Genomic DNA, 17,854 nt, shown 5'->3' with positions numbered 1-17,854 from the left:
TACACTAATATAAAATACAAGGAATATAAATAAAACAAAAAATTGTCATTAAATAAGTCATAAACAACATTTTGCATACAAAGCATATAAGCTTTAGAAAAAGAACGCCAAAAAGAAATAACGATTCCAACGTTAATTCATGGATTTAACTAGGTTATCCATTCTGAAAACGCTCAGCAACAAGCAGCACCACATTTAAGGCCTTTGTTTTTTTTTCATGTAATAATAATAGAAGAAGCGTAATAATATTTTATGCAGCATGCGAAAGGCCTTTTACAATAGTAAACGCGTGACTCGATTAATATAAAAGCCAGAGGTCAGAAACGGAATTAACTTCCATGATTTGATTAATTCAACCAAAATGAATTAGGATTTTAAAAAAATTATGCAATAGAATGCTCGGCAAGCAAGTTCGCACGAAACGAAATAGAGGCATCTGAATCATCGTCTAAAATTACTGTGTCATCAGGATCAAAGGGAATATCGAAAAACCAACGATCTTCAAAGCGATTACTTGGTAGGCGCTGCTTATGTATTGGCAAAGCACGAGTGCGATCAATCATGACACGACCTCCTCGTCCACGACGTTGCCTTACGCAAAGGGGATTCCGAGCAGATACAAGGTGACTATAGTGTTGTAAAGAATCTTTAACAGATACTGATTCCGGTCTTGTAAGAAAGGAATTCGACATTGATGTAGGACGTGACCAACCGGGATCAGCTTCAGATGAAGGCGAAGAAGGAGTAGAAGAAAGAGAGGCATTATTAGAGGGATTAAAGGATTGAAGTGAACCTTCAACTATCTGAGAATGTATATTTCTATAAAAGGAATCGGGGTATTCGACCGGTACAACCGTGCTAGGGTTTTCAAATACATCAACCCAATTACGATCTGCTTGTTCCTTTTTGTTGAGCTGCTCTCGTAACCGTATTTGAAATTGAGTAATCTGCGACGCAATCAAATCGTCCAACATAAGCAATGGTTTAACCTCAAGGGTACGTGGAGCTGCCGGTCGATAAGTTGGAGTATGAGCAGTAGGACGGGCCGGTGGTGCAACAGCAGGAGCAGCAACGGGTGCCGCCACGGGTTTAGGCTCCACTGGCTTCCGTTTAGGATTAATAAGATCTTCGTCACTATCTTTAATGTTCAATGTGCGCTTCAGTCGTTTGACCAAGCAACGGTGCTGGAAAATAGAAAAGTCTTGTTGAATGCCATGTAGCTTAAGCTTTTCACGATTCCAAACTTTGTCAAGTAATTGAAAACTAGTTTCCATATTAAATCGTAGCTTACGCAAACGATCCATGGATTGTGTGTCTGATCGACGAGTTTTACGAGCTTGTCGAACTTCACGTCGACGAAAGCAGACATAAGGATCATCGTCGTCTTTATCATCTCCAATTTGAGCAGTGTGTAGAATACGCTTTCCCTCTGACCGTATACGACGTTCGCGCCAATATGGATAAACATGAGCAGCAAGGTCTTTTAATTTTGCAAAATCACGTTCCTCAAATGCTGGTAGTAATTCTGATGCAGGTAATATTTGAGATGTGTCCATGTTTAAAAAAGGTTGCTTTTCATCAATCTCATCTTCCAGAATTTGCATTACCCATTCGAAATCTGTTTCAGAACATTTGGAAAGAGAAGATTGGGAATTTTTTAATTCGTCAAAAAATTTTTGATCTTGCTCATCCATACAATATTCCGGGCTGATACATTCTTCAACAGTCAAAGAAAACCTCAGTGAAGTTTTTGGACATAAAAAGTCTCGTTTATAATATTTGTCAACTACACCGATAGACTTTGCTTCACGTGTAGGAATTACCACCTTTTTTGTTTCTCCTCGTATAATGGCTTCATGTGCAGCATTGATAACTTGCTGTAAGTGTTTCTCCTACACAATGTGTTAGACATGCAATGCTAGAAATCATTGAATTAATTGTCATAAGCACTTTTGGATCGCTTTTCAAAGGACTTAAAGGACAGGCAATTGAGTTAAAGATATATATGAAACCAACACATCCGAAGAAAAGCACAACATTGTTTCATATCCAATGTCATTGTGGGATAAGATCCTACAACCTACTGTCTCTTCAGACTGCAATGGAACCACTGGTATGCCACCTAAGAAAGAGGCCAAAAGTCACCAATAGAAAACTAAGCTCCAAAATGTGTTTATGACCTACTATACAAAACTTACCTCTTCTTCTTCTTTTTCAACTCCTGTCTCCACTTGTGGAACAGTCCGCTGCTGAGACACTTCTTCATCAAAATCTGGTATATCTTTTTCTAAACAAATGGGCATTACCGTCTTAATACCAACTTTTCGCTGACGGTATGCCCTCGCATTTTTAGCGCCCGAACTCATGGTTATGGGGCACCGTTCGATTCCTCTCGAAAAAATCTATTCAATGGTATGATTCAATAATGTCAATACCACTGAGATTTTTGCAGAAAACCCGCTCTAAATCTTGGCGTTGTTGACTGCAGTCGTCCGTTTTGTGTTTTTCCAGAGGCAAAACACTTCCACTATCCACCTACTAAAAATTTTGTCGTCCATGGTTCATCGCCTGTGGTGTTGACAGCCATATAACGAAATGCAACCTACTGCGCTATCTATCTTAAAACGTTCAGTAAACAAATAAGAAATCCTTTTGGGAGCTTGAAAGAGTATGTAAACAAACAAGATACTTTGCCGAAGGTAATTGTATCAGGATTAAAACTTTTCTCGAATCCTGGTTTACTCTCAATACGAGATTAATAATATGTGAAAGCCATTAAGGCAACCCATCTCAAATCATCTCTGATTGAGATACAGTGAGTTCATTAGCTCGTCTATGATGAGAGAAGACGGATCCCATACAGCAGCGAACGGCCCAAGTTCTTTTTTCGTTTATAAATACACATCTCCTTCTCTGGCAAAACGACTCAAATCGCAATCCTTCGATAAAGGGATAACCTGAAGAGTTACTCATGTTTCGTCAAATTGTCGAATTTTCATACTTTCTGACTGGAAATTAAAATGCAATGAATTTGCAAAATAATTCACGAGAAAAAAGTACTTTTCCAAAAAGGATCCAGCTCTGCTTAGTATTCTTTCGTCAATTCTTTCGTGAAAATCAAATCAACCCAAGACCAGAGCTCAAAAGAAGGCTTAAGAATAACAAGAAAATGAAAGCGAAGAGATCAAAAACTTGTTCCTGTCAGAATTGAAAAAATGAAGTTTCCTTTTCAAGCTCATTCTTCTCCAAAGTTCCTTCTACTTCTCTTATAAGCAATCTCTAGTAAAGGCCCATCATGATATTGAAGCTAGATAATTTATTTCTTTTCTTCATAAAAGAATTGTGTTTCCTCCGAATTCACAAAGTCTGAAAACTATCGTATACCGAACATTCCAAAGGATAACATTAATAAAAAACGCATTTCAGCTATCAAAAAGCGTCAATTCTTATTTTGTTCTTTTCATTATTAATTCCTTTCAAATTCCTTCTTTATTGACACCATTCGTCAATTCGTAAGTATTTGGTAAAGGATAGGTCCAACAACTGCTTTGACGCACCTTCTTAACTTTCCAAATACGCATCACAATACAGTGATCATTTTCAGTTTTCTAGATAAAAACAGCTTCTATTTCTTTCATTAGGCTGTTATCGGATCTTATTTCTAGAATGGGTCAAAATCAGTCTCAAATTTTTGAGGATTTAATTTCCAACTCTACGTGTATGTGCAAGACGCTCAATGGCAATGGAAAAGGATTAGATAAAATACAGTAAGCATTTCTTTTTTTTCTTTAAATTGTTTAAGAAAGAAGCTTAATGGAGGTTTCCTTGCCATAGTCCAAACAAGAAGTTTTCTTGTATTTCCTGTCTATCGTCTAGATTTATCCGCTAATAAATCATCTTGTAGTTACAAACGAAGAAATAGCTAGAATCAGAAAGCGTTTCAAGAAGATAGATGCCAACCATTCTGGTTCAATTGACAGAAATGAGTTTTTGTCTATCCCTAGCATCGCGAATAATCCTCTAGCTTCACGATTATTTTCAGTTGTTGATGAAGATGGCGGTGGAGATGTTGACTTTCAAGAGTTCATTAACAGCCTTTCGGTCTTCTCTATTCATGGTAATAAAGAAGAAAAGCTTCGATGTATGTTGTGTCTTTTTTGGTTCTATCAAATCTTTATGTATAACTAACTTATTTTTAGTTGCTTTCAAAATCTACGACATTGACCGGGATGGATATATTTCCAACGGAGAGCTGTTTTTAGTTTTGAAGATGATGGTTGGAAATAATCTTCGCGAGGACCAACTTCAACAAGTACGACTTACTGAATTTTCTTTTTAATTTATCAAATTACTAACTATTTCATTTTAGATTGTTGACAAGACAATCATGGAAGTCGATAAGGATTGCGATGGAAAAATCAGTTTCGAAGAGTTCAAGCAAGTGGTCAGTAATTCGAATGTCACCAGCAGTATGACCTTAAGCTCTTTTTGATTCCGTTTTCCTGTTTTTCCATGTTTATATGTATGATTTGTTGCATAAAGTCTTCGGTTTTTGGAGCTCTTATTCTTTCCATTCAAATTCGATTCCGCCGCATTTCATTAGTCTTAATATTCTGTTTCCCTTCACACCCTCTTTATTAAAAAGCTTGCATCTATATTTTTTTTCTCATTTTTTCTTTTTTTTTTCTCTAGGTTTTTCTTCTATTATTTTTGCACGAGCTCTTCTGATTCCTAAGTAAATGAGTTATACGGCTTTTAAAGCTACAGTTACGTTTTCCATTCTCGTCACAGCCTTTGATTTGGACTGCAGAACACTTTTTTTACTAGATTTATGATTATTCCCTCAATTATAAAAATAAAAAAAAAGGAAGAATCCTTTCGGGCTTAGTGAAACTAGTCAGTAGTATTAATTCATGAAATGTTAATATTATTTTTATTTACCATTAAAAATTATTAATTCGTCATGCGCTAAAAGACATGAATTCTATTAGAGTAAACTATTTTCATTATGTCATTAGACGGTTCTCATGAAGTTGAGGTGCATGGGACAAATGTAAAACTGCTAACTATTATAAATAGTTAAATAGAAAAAGAAATGGAACGTCGAAATGAACAATATTCAAAATATATTCACCATATAACGTACACCATCATCTTTTTAAGTGAGAAAGAGAGACATAAAAGGAACATTAAAGAGGCCGATGAGAATATATCCCATTAGAACAAATTCATCAAAACTGATCCAAACAAAAATTAAAGTGACGAGTACAATTCACTGAATACGGAGAACAACACCCTTTTAAGTAACTGAAGATGAAAAGAAGGAAAGGATAACGAAAACTACATGAGGTTCTTAAAAGGCCTCAGCAGCAGCCTTCTGCTCAGCAGACAAATTCGAAGGAACTTTAACCTTGCACTCGATAATCATGTTACCACGTTGACTGGGTGTTTTTGGCAAGGGCATACCAAATCCTGGGTATTTAATCTCATAACCAGGCTGTGTGGGAAGAGAAGATGAAACCTTCAATCTCTTACCATCAATGGTAGTAATTTGTTTAGAGAACCCAAGCAAAGCTTCTTTAAGAGTAAGTTCTATAGACATGCGAAGATCGTCGCCTTGGCGAGTAAAAACCGGATGGGGTTTTTCGCCTAACACAAACTGGATATCCTGGACTGAACCATCGGGTTTCTCATCACCTTCACCGGCAAACTTTACTTTGGTGCCTGCTTTCCATCCAGGCTTAATGTTGACTTCTAAGATTCGATCAGCTTTTACAGATGAACCCGAGGCATCAAGAATTCGTCTAGTAATTTTGAGTTTCTTTGTACAACCGGTATAAAGGTCTTCAAGGGAAATGTTGAGAGGACGAGTAACAACTTCGTTTTGAGGAGGAGGACCACGAGGTCTAGCACCCCCGAAAGAAGAACGAGCGCTCGATTTAGGGCGGGGACCGCCACCACCAAACATGCTAGCGAATCCGCCCGGCATACCGCCGCCAAATCCACCGTCCATATCCATGTCTTCATCCATACCGCCTCCGCCGAAAGCATGTCCAAAGACACGTTCAAAGATATCATTGGGATCGCTTGCATTAAAGAATTGTGATCCACCTCCTGGACCACCTCCCATATTGAAGTGAAAGGTGCGAGCACCACCACCTCCTCCTGGAAAGCCGCCGAATCCAGCACCAGGACCGGCGTCTCCTCCCGGAGGTGGAGCATTACCTTCAGTAATTCCAAATTGGTCATACATCTTTCTGCGTTGAGGATCACTTAAAATTTCGTATGCCAAGGAAATTTCTTTAAACTGTTGTTCACCATTTGGATTTTTATCCGGATGATATTTTAAGGCGAGCTTCCGATATGCCTTTTTCAGGTCTGAGTCGTTCACATCCGGACTGACCTTTAGGACATCATACAATTTTGTATCCGCTACCATTACGACAAATATTCAAGAATCCACAAAATCAGAGACTATATCAACAAGAAATCAATGCCAATTAACAAGTAAACAAAGAGAATATGAATACAGCTTTCGCGACTGCAATGAGAAATCAAGAATCAATCAAAACAAACCGAAATACAAACGGGGGAAAAGGAAAGCGAGTTTTTCTAGTCGTGTTATTCGAAATAAGTATCAAAATTAATGAAATTTTCAACCTCGAATCACTTTTTTGTTGTATGTAGAGTATTCAAAGAATGGAAGACGGCAGTAGTTTTGTACCTAATATATGTAAAATGACGAAATACTAGAAGTTTCGAGTATTAGCGAGAAACATCCATGGTGTACGACTCAGACAGTAACATCAGTTACTGCTGGTTGTACAACGCACTATATTATATTGTGTACTAGTGCGTATCGTGGTATATAAGATCGCAACATTTCCTTCCATTTCACTATGTATTGTATTAAAAGAATTACCTATAGAAGCATATAGTAGGAAGTAGTGCAGTTCCATTGGGATGATTTCAATTAGTTTCTTAGTACTTTACAAACATTGGGATTTTTCAACTTTCCTTTGAAAATTCATGACTTTGTAAGGAACTCCTTAAGCCAGGGTCATGTACTTCCCATTAGTTACCCTCTTGTCAAGTCAAGTGTGTTGTTGCAAGCGAAAAATTGAAAATTATCATTGAAGAAGGGTTCGTAGTTTCTAATTTATATTTTTATGTATACTTATATAGAAATCGACATATGAGAACCTGTCGTCCACAATCCAATATACCTATGCTTTCATTTGGCATTGATAGAATCAAACAAACTTAATGAAAAAAAGTAAATTCCATACAAGATAATAAAGTAACTAAATTACGTATTCCAAAATGATCGGAAATGTACGCCATATACTACACGACTAGTATCCTCGAGTCAAGTCATTTAAAGCTTGTGAGGGATATCAGTAGAGGTGGATTTGGCAAAGGGAGCAGCGCCAGTGGTGTGGGTAGTATTAGCATGTGAGCTTTGCTTGAAAATGCGAAGAACGTGAGGAGTAATGTAAGGGCGAATTACATAGTTGTAGACAATGGCAGCACCATTGAACTTGGGCAAAGCCAACCATAAGAGGAAGACAGCTTTAATGAGCCAGTAGAAAGCTAAACGAGAAAGTTAGTACAAAAATCATTTTTATAACATCCAACAAGCTATATTACTTACGGATATAGTAAAGAATCAACTTAGACCAGTATTCGATAACGTTCAAGAAAGAAGTGATCAAATAGTAAGTGAGCCACTGAGTATCATCAGACTTGCTTGCAGTTTCAATGGCATGAATACTGAAGAAGGCTGGCATACCAAAAGCCAAGAGATTTGTCAAAATAGGGCCACCCATGTTCAAAATCAAAAACAAAAAGTAGACAGCAGCTAAACCTAAAACGACATAAAGCTTACTGACACCGACTGTCTTTTCAAGTTTATTAAGCTGGGGGAAGGAGGCCAACTGAATATCAACGTTAGTTTCATATCCACGAAGAAAAAAATATAGCCCCGGAACCGGTTTACGTCGAGAGCGAAATGAAACAAAACTTTCTAGAAATCCATCCGATTCCAAAAACGCTTTGATTCCGAATTTGCTAGGGCTCTACTAAGCATACAAGCCACTTACCCTTTGGTCCAAATCCTCCATTTGTTGCTTCACGCGAACCTGCATAGACATATTGAAATGTAAAAGAAAATTTTGCTTCGAACTGCAAAAAAAATCAGCCTTCTCTTATTAAATCCAAAGGATTTCCTTTAACAAAAGTGGTTGGTAAATGTTAAAAGTTTCCCTACAGAAGCAACTCTCACAAGTACGTTCAACGTCATGATGAACTAGATAGTGGAGTTTTGTGGTGTTTGCTATCGTACATTATTTAATTATCTGATGCATCGTTAGGATTCCCTATTTACATTCCGAAGAGCTTTGATACTAGATGCTTTTGGTTCTTGTGAAACATTTAAAAGTTTTTTTTTTATAGGTATATATTTTTTTTCAACGATTTTATTCTGATTTTTTTTAGAAAAGATTTGGAAATGTAAATATTTCCGTCGGTCAAGCAAGTGCATCAAGTTTTGGCTTTGTTTGCTCCTCTTTCTTCAGTTTAGCTATATAAAATAGAAGCCTTTTTTTTATGATAGGTTTCCCGTCTGATTAATATGCAAAAGAAGCGATGTTTCATTTTCCGTTTTCTTCAAAACAGTATTGACTATGACCTACAAACCTTTCTTAAACTAGGAGCATTCTTACACCTGAATTTAAGTATGAACTTAATAAAAAATTGACTCTATCGTTACATTATCATTCTACTTATACTTGTCACACAACTTCCTTTGTCTTTCTTTTCTTTTTAGTACGTTACTTGTCAAGTCACATTGAAGGAACCAACACAGAAACAAAAGTAAGAAACCAGTCTCAATAAACTACTGCATTACTTGTAAATAATCTTACACTGCTGGCAAGCTGGCCATCCATTTGTAAGCATTCTCAAGCTATTTCCTCCCTCCTACTCGTTTGATACTTTTCATCTATCATTATCTGCTTCCAAAAGGATATCTGACTGCCTCTTTTACATTGCATTTAAACTACGAAAACAGAATCTTACAAGCAACAAATCCAACCTTTACCGTTTTTCAAATATTTAGTGTAATACCTTTTTTTTTAACTATGGAGGACCCCTAAACTGCACGAATACTATAATTTTGTTTATGCGACCTTAATATGGTTAGTTAAAGATAATAGAAAATAAAAATGAAAAAAATTGCGGTAGATACTCCATCAGTGTAACTATGACAAAACTGTTATCACTGCAAGAAGGCAACCAATACGGTTACCCCATAGATCTTGCTATACAATTTGGGTATATTTCTTGCATCCTCTGGAGCAAACGTCTACTTCTCCGCTGTAAAAATTCTTCTTACCTTTTCACATAACAAAAATAATTTTCTTCGTCTAATTATATTTGGTTTTGAAGTAGCAGAAATCGTTTGTGTATATAAGTAAAATTTTGTGACTGCTTTTAGATGGAATCCAAACTTTACACACGTAAACAAATAAACAAAAAGGAAATTTCAATAGTTTTGAGTTGTATTAAGTCAGTAACTCGATAAAAACCAATTTGGATAGGACGGTAAACTTCTTTTTCTATTAAAATTAAATAAAATAAAAAACATTACCTTTTATGATAACTGTCTTGACAGGGAAAAAAGAAGAAAACACTCTTGCCAAAACATTGAAATAAAAGCCTCACGATCAACATATATAAACAATGGTTCTTTGTAATTAGACGGTTGGAATAGCGTCGTCTAAGCTTGATAGCTGACGGACTTCTGTAGCATTTCTATCTATAGCAGCCAATTCTGCCTTTTTTATCGTTCCAGAGACACGTACGACACGTATCACAACCGGTTTGCCATTAAGTTCTCTTAAAAAGCATAAAGCAGCCCATGCTAGCCGAAAATGTTGCCTTGAAACCCGTAGTATTCCTGTAGAAGTCGAAGGTGAAAAGTATTTTACTGACAAACTCGATGCCACTTTTCCAATTCCAACGTCTCCAAAGTTTTCTGCTATTGTGTTTCTTAAAAGTTTAGATAGACCCGATGTAGTGATGCTACCATCTGAAGGAACTGTTGGATATTCGTGAAATTGTTTTTCTTGTGGGTACAGTACTTCGAACAACAGATATCGAGATTTGAAACGTACCATTGAGCTTGACCCTTTTTTTAACGTATAAAAAAGGCGTTACAAACGAATACGAAGAAGTTGCTTTTAGATTTTGAAGTCAAGTGCTCTAGTCAAGGAGCATGGTTCTTGCAAGAGGTTGACCTCGTCTTGAAATGTTACACTTATTATTATTTTTTCTATTGTTCTATTGAATTCTTTTGTAATTTATATTCATTAATTCTTCTTGCATATTCCTAGAATCGTTTTCCATCTTCTTTCCAAAGCCAAAGCATCTTCATCCACGTCGCCCTTTCTTCGACTGTTTTGAATTAATCCTTAAAGTTCCCATTAGACGTTCACTTATATCACTATGCCTGGTATGTTTTCATTAATTTTTAAACGATAGGAATTTTTTCAAAGAAAGTATCGTTTAAAAATTCTCAATCGTCATTGTTTTCCATAACCAGAACACTCTTTTAACACTTTCCTTACAGCTCCCAGATCTATTTTGTTTGTAACTGGAAACAAACATAAGCTTGCTGATGTTACCAGCATCCTTGGCAGCGAGTTTGAAATCAAAAATCACAGCTATGATTGTACGTGCCATTTGTAGATGAAATTGTAGGAATCTAACCATAATCGCGTTAGTGCCGGAAATTCAGGGAAGCCTTCAAGACATAGTTACAGAAAAATGCAAGGCTGCTGCCGAAATTGTAAGTCGAAATGACCTATGTTGATCTCGAATCGTGAAGTAACGACACTTTTCTTTCTTCATTGTTTGTGCGATGATTTAGTGAAATATCAAACCCAGGATAATTCAAAGTTAACACCTTTTCTTAGGTTAAAGGTCCTGTGCTGACCGAGGACACTTGGCTTTCTTACGATGCTATGAACGACCTTCCTGGACCTTATATGTAAGTACTAATAAGAGATAACTTTAGGGAACATACGATTTGGTTCTGTGCTAACTTATTTATAGTAAATGGTTTCTGAATAGCATTGGCTGTGATGGTAAGTTACATTGCAAGAATATCTATTTTTGCTATATGCTAAGTACTCTTACTAATACCATACAGGTCTATATCATATGTTGGATGGCTTCTCTACGAAAGCAGCTAAAGCTGGCTGTACTTTCGGCTATACCGAAGGACCAGGAAAGCCTATCCACATGTTTGATGGCATCTTACACGGTGAAGTTGTTGCTCCTCGAGGTGATAAAGGTTTTGGTTGGAATGCAATTTTCCAGGTACGTACAAAAGAGCAAAATAAATAAGAGAAATCGCTGACCACTCGTGTTTAGCCCAGGGGTCATGAAAAGACTTATGCAGAGATGGATGACGATGAAAGAAATGCTTGTAGTCATCGTTTTCTTGCTGCTATGAAGCTCCGCGACTTTTTACAAGCCCAACTCTAATAGGCTTCTAAAGGACTTGGGATATGCCTCTTTTCTACTGAAAGCAGTTGATTTAGGATTTACATAAAAACTTTTTGTTACCATCATAAAAGCGGATTGTATTTGCAACCCAATTTTACTATTAATAAATTGCGTGAAATGGAGATTTCCGTCTTCAAGACTAAAAACTACCCATGAATGTAGAAGTACAAGACAAAAGCAAAGTATACGATTTGCACTATACTTACTTTCAATTCTTACACTCCAGTTTCAACAAACTGTCGAGGCGGCTTATTCTTAATATAATCAGCGCTCTCTTCTTATCCCGATACGAATTCACCTTTATCGTTATAAATACCAAAACTTTTAAGATATTGCATTATGACTTTTTGTTTTTCCTAATTGAGCGGGAAGTGTTTCTGCTAACATAGAGAAATTTAGATTTACATTGTATCGTGAGCTAGTATCTACTTGAGTCTATTCCAAACAAAACTGGTTTGTAAGATATATTTCCATCGGATACATCGATTTCAACTTCTGGGAATTCTTAAGGGATATCCCTAATTAAAGAGGACTTTTGATATTTTCTGTTGGCAAACAGTTGTTCATTGCATCTTACGTCTGACTGAATTCGTAACGACATGGTTTAAGCTAAACAACATTGGTAATCCTACCTTGGTATTATTATTCGAGTAAAAAAGTATTAAGTATTTTGATGGCCAAAAAAGACTTTTTTCTTACTGAAGTCATATATACGTTCTCCAAAATGATCATATCTGTCTTCATGGAAAACAGGAAAACGTAGACTTGTTTAATATCAAAAATTTGCTTTACAATTAACAATACTACTTTATATACGGTTCCAGTTCAGTCGATTCGGCTACTCAAATTTCTTGACCTTTTTGCGTGCTCTGATCCTAGCTTTCTCATTCTGCTTATAATCACAAAGATAAGTTATGCATTCATCCAGGTCTTCTTTGAGAAGTTCAATTGATAATTTCGATTGGATAGACCTTGCAGATGCCATGGAAAGTACCTTTGGGTCTCCAAACATTTCGCCGAATGTAGAGGCTCCACTCCAAGAAAAGTCGAAAGAAAGAAGCGAAAGACAGGGTTCAATTACATTGGCATATGGACAGGAATTTGATTCTCTAACACCCACTTCTAATACCGCATCGAAGTCCATTCTTCCATGGATTCACTTTTTCGTAACGGGCGGGATTTTCACTTTAATGATTGTTAGCTTTGCTGATATTTATCACATGTTTCGGTTCAAAGAAAGACTTTTTCTAGGTTATATGACTTCCGGACTACTTGAATTTTTTTCTTGCAGCATTGCTTTACTTGGTTTGTATCTGGCGATTCTTTGTAAGTGGGATTTTTTTTCTCATACTGTACAGTTGATAACTGATATTTTTATATTTAGGGGGTTTATTAACTTCTTATGTCGAAATTCTGGAAGCAGAAGAAGTGAGTCGAAATCGACTTTTGTATAAAACACACAGATGTAAGAAATGTCACTTGATCGTGAATGAATTTTAAATATTAATCATTTTTGAAAAGATTTTTTACAAACTTATTGTGGACTACGACCGTACATGACATTTGCCCGATGATATCCAAGATTTCTTCTACATCTGATATCAATACCAATAATTGTCTACCCCTATATGGATGAAGCATAACAATGTTTGTTATTTATAAGAGAATAATATATATACTATATCCTTAGTACTTTGACGAACTCGTGTGCTTCTAGCAGTATTTACCGGCGCTTCAATACGCAGTTGATGTATTAATGTGTTTAAACTATAAGATTTATTTATTTAAATTTAACGTATTACTTTTCAAATCAAGGGGGCGTATTCTATTGAGATAACATAAGAACGATTCATATTGAAGAATTATATTTTCCACATACAATATACTATACCTTCAATGGAAATGATTCAGCATTAAAAAACATTAATTATAGTAATTATTTTTCATCAACTAACATAAATCAAAATGAGCTTAATTCGTTCAAATCATATATCCATTTCCACCTGGGTATATCTCTAGGATTATGAGAAATTATCGGATCTAAGCACATTAGTTTTAAGATGAGAGATGTAGCATTTCGTCCAAAACAAATTTATATATTCGACAATTTGTACAATCGTAGTTTAGAAAGCGTGGTTTCGTTTTTGTTTACCACGCTTGCTGAATCTTCTTCACATACTCACAAAGAGCAACAATTGCTTTGACGTAGAAGCCCTAGAATGATGTCTCTATCAAAAATTCATGTCTGTTGTTGCGTCGCTCCCCTTTTCATTAGTAGATTCACCGAAATGAAACGGGCTGTCAGCTTTAGGACGTGTAGTTTTATATTCCCATTTCTCCTGATTAAAATCCACTTCAGGAGTTAAACTGTTAAAATCTCTGTTTAACCGTCCTTGGTCATCTTGGGACACTGATAATCGACGATTGACTTTCCTGGATGCTCCTCGTGGATGCACTTGCTTCTTGGGAGAGAGGAATTGGTTCTCGCTTCCTAAGTGTTCGTCCGACATTTAGGTAAGAAAAATATGTCTTTTTTTTCACAATACAAATACCTTTTGGTTTCCATAAAGTATTTATATTTTACCGCTATTTTTTAACTCCACCTAGACGTCATGTAACTTAATACAATTCAAGAGTGTTGCCTTCAACATTGTTTGACTGTGATTAATACATTTCTTCCAGAGTAGCGCCGCTGATGCTTTATTCGCAATTTTTCCTAAAAGCTTTCAAAAAGAGGCAAAACTTCAAATTGGCGTGACGTAAATATCAACATTTCGTTATTGTACATATTCATCCATTGCATTCTAAACATGATGCTCTTTATATGCAAACCATACAAAAGCTTTTTGAATTTACTTAGTACTTTTCGTAAATGTCCATATTTAAAACCCTTTGTTCTTCTGCTAGTAACAACAAGTTTAATGGCATAAAGGTTCGTACTGTTCCTGTACACCAGTAAGTTTTTAAACCTTTCGTTTTAAATCGCTTTCATAATATTTGAGAGGAATAGATTTTAAGACCAACCAGTTTAATGATTATATTTATGAAGACACTTTCTTAGATCATTGATCATCTAATATGTAAGCGAGTCAGGGAATAGTAAAAGTAGGGAATTAGGAATCGCTAGTAGCGGAAACGATGTTATGGATGGCTTCAACGAGAATCTTATGTTCCACACCGTGAATTTTATCTTCCAAGGTTTCGACAGTATCTGAAGATTCTATAGGAACTTCTTGAATCAAAATTGGTTTCCCTCCATCTACCTCAGTAATAACCCAATGTACCATTGCACCTGTTTTGGTTATTTTACCTTCACGTGCAGCTTCAAATGCTCTTTCAATCGCGTGGATCCCATTAAAAGCACCAGGAAGAGCAGGATGAAGATTTATAATTCCAATTTTTTGTTTTTCCAAAGGACCTAAGACCTCGGGAGACAATATGTGCATCCAACCTGCACATACAACCAATGAAGGCTTCAATGCAATAATTCTCTCTGCCAAATCGGTATCGTACTTATTCCGACCAATTTCATTTCCGTATTCTTTTTTATAAGGAAGTAAAGGATGCACTGATGTTGGAATTCCCGCTTTTGATGCCCGTTCTAGTCCATACGCATTTTTGCGATTAGACAGCACATGACTGACAACAGCTTTTCCTTTCAATATTCCATTTTGAGTAGCATCAATTATTGACTGAAGATTTGATCCTGAACCAGAAATTAATACTACTAAGGAAGCAGCCATTGTTGGGGTAGCTGGTAGTATCTAAGTATATCTCTTATCCTCAGAAGGATCAGCCATTTGTCTCTTACCACAGTTTTTTTGTTTTAAATATTATTTTTTTTTTTAAAAAAAAGAAAACCAATGAAAAAGTAGCCTGTAACACAATTATTGTTTACTATAATCTTTTATGCCTTTTAACAATCATGAAATAAGAGAATCCTGGGTTCCGTTAATATTCCGACCTTTTTATGTACTTTTGATTAATAAATTGGAATAAATTTGCCAATAAACTATTAGCATTGCTTCAGTAGTGTTAATTCTCAATTCATGTCTTGTTTGACTTTGAAACATTCACCACTTTCCTTGCTCAACTCTGATTCGAACCAAATTTCAATTAAGCACTTCAATTTTCAGAGTCTTTAGTTTAAAAAAAATTGTACTCATTTCATCGACCAAATCATAAGGTTACTACATGACGATGTTTTAGATTTCCCAATTCCATTAACAAATCCACTTTAATATTCCTAAAATCCAATAGATTATATTTTTATCCGACTAATCCCACATAACTGTTTTATAAAATTATCAAAGCATTTCCAAAAGCTTTTGTGTTCCACGAAATTCCGATTTTTTTAATGTCTTTTGATGTTTCTTTAGCTGGTCCAAAAACTTCTTTCTTTCTTTCTCATCCAATGTTTCCAAAACAGCAAGAACAACGAACGCTCCGTCTCCAGCAGCCCACTCTACCAAGTGTTCATTGATTATACCTTTCAACCCTTCAGCTACTCCTAATTCTTCTTCAGATTTCACAACACGCTTTTCAGCACCATTCCAATGTCCGTTTTGAACAAGTGTCTTTAAGGCACGAGAACAGTGGATCTGGTGTATCAGGTGCGTGTCATCAGCAGGATTTCCCTCAAATGCTCTTAAAACTGCATTAACTGCAGCTGTCTTATCACCAGGTACAGTTAATAAGGTATCAACAACTACTTGAGAGCTCAAAGATTCAGCCAATAACTCACCGGCGGCATTACTAATTACATTTAATAACATAGGTCCAATAGCGGCCTTTAGTTCGTTCCTACGCACTAGAGGATCCTTTTTCGAGGTAGTAGCTTTAAGGGGACTTAATGAAGCTAACATAGTGCGGTTCTCCTTACTAAAGTATCGAGCATCTTCCCAGCCAACGAGTACATACAACAAAACTCTACGGGCAAATTTATGTACGGATAATTTGATAAGCTCATTTTCAAATTCCGCTTGAAGCAATTTTCCAGTCATAATAGTATCATCAGTACAGTCTAGAGCGGTGACTAAAACTAAATGACCGTAAGAATCTTTAGCTGTTTCTGCAAAATAGGGACGTAAAGCTTTAAGCATAGCCTTACGATCCTTAGCATTTGCAATAGCAAATAGCTTCATAGCAACTTGGGAACCATCCCTTGTATGAACAAACTCGTAAATTTGTTCCTTCGTACTTTGTAAAAGGTCCTTTGCTTCATTTGTGCTAGCATGTTGGATGAACTCTAACATGGCTCTGTGGACCATTGTGAATCCAATTGAGCCTTTGGCAATTGAACCCTCGATGGTTTTCCATAAGTTGTTCATGACGCTCGCACGCTTCTCAGGATGTTCTTGCAAAATCTTATCTATGTGCATGTCTTGGGTTCTTTCCTTAAACACTTGAAATTCTGGACCATAAAATTCGCAAATTAATGCATTTTGTTGATGCAAATTGGTATATTCACGGAAAATATCTTCAACAACATAGGCAGCCTCTCGATGTCTGATCAACTTTGTAACATGTCCATATAATTCTCCCAAAGCAGCTTCTTTCATTTTTGGTGTTCCATATTTGAAAAGCTTTACTGCAAGGTATTTTCCATAAGGGCTCTTGCATAATTCGACGAAGCTACCACTAAGTTCACTAGCGATGGTCTCTCGTTGCTGTTTAGAGCCATACTTGACACAAGTTTGAATCACACGAGACATATCATGCTTGAATACTATCTGTTTGACGTTTGATTTAATCATGTCAAATAACTCAGATACTAATGTTTTGCGTTCATCAGCTTTTAGTGATCCCTTTTGACGAAGTTTATCCCATAAGGTTTTGGCCTTCATGCTAACATCAGCGAAGGGTTTCGAAGCTTTGCGATCCTTTTGTAACTTCTTTTGATTAGCATGTGCATCCTTAGAGCTTTTTTTGCTTTCCTCGGACTTTTCTTCTCCCTCCTCCTCTTCTTCTTCATTGTCTATTTCGTCTTCATCTTCAAATCCGGCGAATTCATCTTCTTCCTCTTGTTCATGCTTTTCGTCAGCATCTTCTGCTTCTTCTGATTCCGAATCAGAAGAAACATGGGAATCGGATTCTGATAAAGATTCTTCTGGGGAGGTAACTGCTTGCTTCTTGGATTGAACCTTCAATTCGACTGAATCAGCGGGCTTCGATCGTTTGTTATTTGTTTTATTTCCATTTTTCAATCCAGAGTCTGCTTTTCTCTTTCCAATAGCCATGTTTTCGATATGTTTTCAAAAAAAGGAAAAAAGCTGGTGTTGGT

The 17,854-nt window shown here is 36.3% G+C and overlaps 9 protein-coding genes across 9 annotated transcripts; 3 read left to right on the top strand and 6 right to left on the bottom strand.

The window, feature by feature from the left end:
- Positions 1–16: 16 nt before the first annotated feature.
- Positions 17–3,487, bottom strand: SOCG_02731 (NuA4 histone acetyltransferase complex Epl1). Its single transcript, XM_013161221.1, has 2 exons — positions 2,199–3,487; positions 17–1,892 (listed from the first exon to the last, which is right to left on the bottom strand). Exons 1-2 carry the CDS (start codon positions 2,364–2,366, stop codon positions 384–386), a joined length of 1,677 nt encoding a protein of 558 aa, XP_013016675.1. The 5' UTR covers positions 2,367–3,487; the 3' UTR covers positions 17–383.
- Positions 3,488–3,502: 15 nt separating this feature from the next.
- SOCG_02730 (calcineurin regulatory subunit) lies at positions 3,503–4,943 on the top strand. Its single transcript, XM_013161220.1, has 4 exons — positions 3,503–3,718; positions 3,905–4,141; positions 4,200–4,312; positions 4,370–4,943. The coding sequence occupies exons 1-4, from the start codon at positions 3,667–3,669 to the stop codon at positions 4,490–4,492; spliced, it is 525 nt and encodes a 174-aa protein (XP_013016674.1). The 5' UTR covers positions 3,503–3,666; the 3' UTR covers positions 4,493–4,943.
- On the bottom strand, positions 4,843–6,752 carry SOCG_02729 (DNAJ domain-containing protein Psi1). The gene has a single exon (XM_013161219.1). It carries the CDS (start codon positions 6,437–6,439, stop codon positions 5,354–5,356), a length of 1,086 nt encoding a protein of 361 aa, XP_013016673.1. The 5' UTR covers positions 6,440–6,752; the 3' UTR covers positions 4,843–5,353.
- A 298-nt stretch (positions 6,753–7,050) lies between these two features.
- Positions 7,051–8,298, bottom strand: SOCG_02728 (ER membrane protein DP1/Yop1). The gene is made up of 3 exons (XM_013161218.1): positions 8,103–8,298; positions 7,655–7,937; positions 7,051–7,593 (listed from the first exon to the last, which is right to left on the bottom strand). The coding sequence occupies exons 1-3, from the start codon at positions 8,151–8,153 to the stop codon at positions 7,379–7,381; spliced, it is 549 nt and encodes a 182-aa protein (XP_013016672.1). The 5' UTR covers positions 8,154–8,298; the 3' UTR covers positions 7,051–7,378.
- A 791-nt stretch (positions 8,299–9,089) lies between these two features.
- Positions 9,090–10,309, bottom strand: SOCG_02727 (RNase P and RNase MRP subunit). Its single transcript, XM_013161217.1, has one exon. It carries the CDS (start codon positions 10,176–10,178, stop codon positions 9,756–9,758), a length of 423 nt encoding a protein of 140 aa, XP_013016671.1. The 5' UTR covers positions 10,179–10,309; the 3' UTR covers positions 9,090–9,755.
- Positions 10,310–10,506: 197 nt separating this feature from the next.
- SOCG_02726 (nucleoside triphosphatase) lies at positions 10,507–11,550 on the top strand (the record flags this gene model as incomplete). Its single annotated transcript, XM_013161216.1, has 7 exons — positions 10,507–10,513; positions 10,631–10,732; positions 10,785–10,849; positions 10,977–11,050; positions 11,116–11,147; positions 11,213–11,382; positions 11,437–11,550. 7 exons carry the CDS (start codon positions 10,507–10,509, stop codon positions 11,548–11,550), a joined length of 564 nt encoding a protein of 187 aa, XP_013016670.1.
- Positions 11,551–12,485: 935 nt separating this feature from the next.
- On the top strand, positions 12,486–13,145 carry SOCG_06156 (uncharacterized protein; the record flags this gene model as incomplete). The annotated part of the gene is made up of 3 exons (XM_013162411.1): positions 12,486–12,897; positions 12,956–13,036; positions 13,093–13,145. 3 exons carry the CDS (start codon positions 12,486–12,488, stop codon positions 13,143–13,145), a joined length of 546 nt encoding a protein of 181 aa, XP_013017865.1.
- Positions 13,146–13,369: 224 nt separating this feature from the next.
- Positions 13,370–15,333, bottom strand: SOCG_02724 (phosphoribosylglycinamide formyltransferase). The gene has a single exon (XM_013161215.1). It carries the CDS (start codon positions 15,312–15,314, stop codon positions 14,685–14,687), a length of 630 nt encoding a protein of 209 aa, XP_013016669.1. The 5' UTR covers positions 15,315–15,333; the 3' UTR covers positions 13,370–14,684.
- Positions 15,334–15,878: 545 nt separating this feature from the next.
- Positions 15,879–17,810, bottom strand: SOCG_02723 (puf family RNA-binding protein; the record flags this gene model as incomplete). Its single annotated transcript, XM_013161214.1, has 1 exon — positions 15,879–17,810. The coding sequence occupies one exon, from the start codon at positions 17,808–17,810 to the stop codon at positions 15,879–15,881; it is 1,932 nt and encodes a 643-aa protein (XP_013016668.1).
- Between the last annotated feature and the right edge of the window lie 44 nt (positions 17,811–17,854).

Source organism: Schizosaccharomyces octosporus, assembly GCF_000150505.1.
Source record: "Schizosaccharomyces octosporus yFS286 unplaced genomic scaffold supercont6.1, whole genome shotgun sequence".
NCBI lineage: Eukaryota > Fungi > Ascomycota > Schizosaccharomycetes > Schizosaccharomycetales > Schizosaccharomycetaceae > Schizosaccharomyces > Schizosaccharomyces octosporus.
This window is presented reverse-complemented; position numbering and strand designations above follow the sequence as displayed.

Coding starts and splice junctions, on each gene's coding strand:
- SOCG_02731 (XM_013161221.1), bottom strand. CDS start 2,366: ATGAGTTCGGGCGCTAAAAATGCGAGGGCATACCGTCAGCGAAAAGTT. Junction 1,893..2,198: donor TTGAAAAAGAAGAAGAAGAG/GTAAGTTTTGTA, acceptor CACATTGTGTAG/GAGAAACACTTACAGCAAGT.
- SOCG_02730 (XM_013161220.1), top strand. CDS start 3,667: ATGGGTCAAAATCAGTCTCAAATTTTTGAGGATTTAATTTCCAACTCT. Junction 4,142..4,199: donor TAAAGAAGAAAAGCTTCGAT/GTATGTTGTGTC, acceptor ACTTATTTTTAG/TTGCTTTCAAAATCTACGAC. Junction 4,313..4,369: donor GCGAGGACCAACTTCAACAA/GTACGACTTACT, acceptor ATTTCATTTTAG/ATTGTTGACAAGACAATCAT.
- SOCG_02729 (XM_013161219.1), bottom strand. CDS start 6,439: ATGGTAGCGGATACAAAATTGTATGATGTCCTAAAGGTCAGTCCGGAT.
- SOCG_02728 (XM_013161218.1), bottom strand. CDS start 8,153: ATGTCTATGCAGGTTCGCGTGAAGCAACAAATGGAGGATTTGGACCAA. Junction 7,938..8,102: donor TGGAGGATTTGGACCAAAGG/GTAAGTGGCTTG, acceptor GTTGATATTCAG/TTGGCCTCCTTCCCCCAGCT. Junction 7,594..7,654: donor GTTGATTCTTTACTATATCC/GTAAGTAATATA, acceptor TTTCTCGTTTAG/CTTTCTACTGGCTCATTAAA.
- SOCG_02727 (XM_013161217.1), bottom strand. CDS start 10,178: ATGGTACGTTTCAAATCTCGATATCTGTTGTTCGAAGTACTGTACCCA.
- SOCG_02724 (XM_013161215.1), bottom strand. CDS start 15,314: ATGGCTGCTTCCTTAGTAGTATTAATTTCTGGTTCAGGATCAAATCTT.